This window comes from Tachypleus tridentatus, chromosome 11, assembly GCF_004210375.1.
Source record: "Tachypleus tridentatus isolate NWPU-2018 chromosome 11, ASM421037v1, whole genome shotgun sequence".
Taxonomy (NCBI): domain Eukaryota; kingdom Metazoa; phylum Arthropoda; class Merostomata; order Xiphosura; family Limulidae; genus Tachypleus; species Tachypleus tridentatus.
The window spans coordinates 97699901-97703537 of NC_134835.1; the positions used below are offsets into that span (position 1 = coordinate 97699901).

The 3637-nt window shown below is 33.8% G+C and overlaps 1 protein-coding gene across 1 annotated transcript; it reads right to left on the minus strand.

Annotated features, from left to right (window-relative positions):
• Positions 1–740: 740 nt before the first annotated feature.
• On the minus strand, positions 741–1580 carry LOC143231557 (C-reactive protein 1.4-like). Its single transcript, XM_076466076.1, has one exon. The coding sequence runs from the start codon at positions 1578–1580 to the stop codon at positions 741–743; it is 840 nt and encodes a 279-aa protein (XP_076322191.1).
• Positions 1581–3637: the final 2057 nt, after the last annotated feature.

A 3637-nucleotide genomic window follows, 5' to 3' on the forward strand; every position in this document is an offset into this window, starting at 1 on the left:
ATAAGTATTTGTGAATTATTAAATCATTATGTCCTTATGTATCTTTTTGTTATAGCTAGCAACTCATTTATTTTATAATAATGACAATACGCTATATTTTAATAATATGAAATCAAAACCACATCTACAGTGCTACGGTATATTGTTTTATTAAGGGAGATACATAAGCTCTCTAATTTGATTTTTAGCGATTTACAAATTTATACATCAAAATTTAGGGAGTTATTTTTAGGTAACAAAAGAAAATTCGATAAGTGAACAAGGCCTTGTTGCTATCTTCAAGGATTAATAAAGACAGCGACGATAACGACAATTACTTCTCTATTTAATGATTTAATTAGATCATATAACATGTTATGATTTTGTATCTTTATAAACAGTCTCCGATATACACAGCTTAATTATTTTACATTTTGTTTAATAGTCACAAATTCTCATTCGTAGTATACTAATATCATGTAAAACAAAAAGAGAAAGGTTTATTGATCGAAATAAATCACATAAAATAATATTTATAAAGAAAGCAAATAATGTTTCAAGTTAATATTACAGTTTCAACTTAAAAACTTCTGTTATCAAATTGATTATTATATCATATATTTGAAATATATAACGCAAAAAAATGCTACAAAACAACAGTAGAAAAATAAGCGTTACAACTACAACTCATGCTTCCAATAGCAACGTACTCACGGAATAAGTAGTTATATATTTGTTGTTTAGAAACGTAAATTACTGTTTTAAGAGTATGGATTAGGAACTGGGAAAGGTTCTGGTTGTATGTCTACTGCACAAACGTCAGTTGCTGAGAAAATTACGTCTTTTGCTATTAATGGTTCTCGCAACCAACTGAAAACTGTCCCTCTGGGGTAACAAAAGTTACATCTAAACATATGTCGGATTTGAGATGGTAGTAATGGTTCATTCCAGATGTGAAGGTCAGCAATTTCTCCAATCCAGGATTGTTTCGGATCAAAGCCTCCACCTATGATATCTTGCTCTTGTCCAATGACAGCCGTTCCTCCAGTTTGGATTATGTAGTTATCTGCTATCTTTGTCACGCTTTCTGCACACCGTATTCCATCAACATACATTTCATTGTGTCCCAGTACATTAGACCAGATGTAACACAAGTGGTGCCATTTTCCAGCTACAAAGTTTCGACAAATAACTCGGGATTGTTGATTATAAACATGAATAGATAATTCATAATGTACTTGTGAATAAGACGTTCCAAAATTGTCTCCATAAGGTGGGCTATAAGTTGACGAAACTTTGTAAATTCCTACGAGTAACTCGTTATCTAACTGGGGAAGATCGTACGAGAAGATGAAACTACCGTCAAATGAAACTTTCCACGCTTTGGCCCATGTACAGAGTGTGAAATGACGTAAAGGTGGTAAAGTGCCTTCAAGTAGTAAATGAGGAGTTGAGTATGAAGTTGACTCAGAAAAATACGCTTGAATGCTAGGTTTTAAGTTGCAATAACGATATTCTGATTTATAACAGTAGGGCATAGCTTTTCCAAAACTGAGCACAGCAATTAAAGCTGCAAATAAAATATATTGAGAACAGAGCATATTTTAGGAGTTATTGTAAATGAACTTTCACTAGAATGTAGCCGCTATTGGTGTTGAATAGCAGAATGATATATGGTTTGTATATATATACATAACACAAATGTACCTTTTTTTTAACTCTTATCTTTCAATGCGTATAATAATTTGCCAACGACCAATCAAGTATGAGCAGAGATCTTCCTATTATTTATGAATGTACTTCAGCTAAAACGGTTGACCTTTGGAAATAAGATTCTCTCTAAATGTTAGATTAGGAAGTGCAATTAAAAATAAATTGTTGATGATTATGCAATTTTTATGTCAAACATCCAAATGATATGCAAGTTTTGAAGATCTCTTATTTCTGCTTTTTTCTTATAAGATTTTGCAAAAATAAAACTCATTTAGCTGTATTACGAAAATTTTGTTTGCTTGTTTGACGTTAAGCACAAAGCTATCCAATGGGCTATCAGTGCTCTGCCCGCAGCGGGTATCAAAACCTGGGTAGAGTCGTGAATCTGCAGGCATACCGCTGTGCCAGTGGGGCCCTATTTCGAATGCTGCTGACTTACAACACTGGAAACCAAGTTTTGATACGACTGGTTGGCAGAGCACAGATAGCCCATTGTGTAGTTTTGTGCTTAACTTCAAACAGTTTTCACGACGCCTTACGCAAGATCGTGTAACCCATTGTCACAAAAAAATTTATTCTTTTTGCATTGTTTTTCAATAGGATTATTAAAGTTTGTGTACATAATGCAGATTTTATGCTTGAAGTAAATTATTTAAAACTTATAGTTATTGATAGAGGTTTTTATATATGTAGCATTTGTAAAAAAAAAGCAAAAAAAAACATTGTAATAGAATACAGATCTTAAAATACACCAAACTACAGATAATAATATGGTTGATAAAGAAAGAATATTTTCCGTCACTCTCAACAAAAATAGGCAAAGCGTTTATGAAAAATAAGGGTTATCTATTAGCCTTTACTCCTAAATTAAATCTAATGAATATCATTAATGGTATTAAAGAAAAACTTGCATTAAGGCGTAAATGTGGGGTATATAAAATCTATTGCAGTTGTGAGTTAAATTATATCGGAGAGACGGATAGAAATGTGAAGGGACTTTAAAGTCGTACACAACCAAATATTCCATTCTCGTTAAGTCTTCTTGATACTGTAGATCTGGACCCTTTTCTGACATCTGGTACATGGTCATTTATCTCATTCTTGAGATCAGTGGCAGTCTTCCTTTTGTCCTGCAGGTTTCAAAAACGAAAATACTTGATATCAATATCATTAAATTTAGGTGTTCTGCTTCTTCCTTTTTTATTTTTAAATTTACCTGTCTCGGTCTCATGATCTAAGGTGTACTTAAGAGTGTTTGGAGAGTATTTCACGTCCGTCATAGCTCTTTGCTAGCTTCTTTCTATGTAGTTAAAACACTGCATGGGGTATCACCACGGTTAGTTCAGACCATATATTCATGAATAATCCTTATGAATCAGTTTTTGTAGCAATTTAGAACTGACAAAAAACAGCTTAAGTTCAAGAGATGTTCATTTCAATCTACACTTTGATCAACGTGTGTTACCGGGCAATACTAATTTAGAAGAATTTCACTTCTCATCAGTAACCTTGAACACAAGTTAACCGAAGAGAGATAAAGTAGACCTACATCATTGTTTGTTTTTGAAGTTCATACAAAGCTATACGATGGCTATCTGCGCTATCCGTCCATAATTTAGCGGTGAAAGACTAGCGGGAAGGCAGCTAGTCATCACCCCCACCGCCAATTCTTGGGTTACTCTTTTACCAACGAATAGTGGAATTGACCTTCACATTATAACGCCCCCAAGGCTGAAAGGGCGAGCACGTTTGATGTGATTGGAATTTGAAACCGTGATCCTCAGATTGCAATTCGAGCACTCTAACCACCTGGCCATGTTGGGCCGACCTATATAATTGCGAAAAAATATCAAAGATACTGTTCGTATCATTGTGCTTGATAGTCTCTAAGATAAAAACCAGGATAGATTGGTGTAGTGAAAAAAAGTGTTTCTGGTCCTGTTCA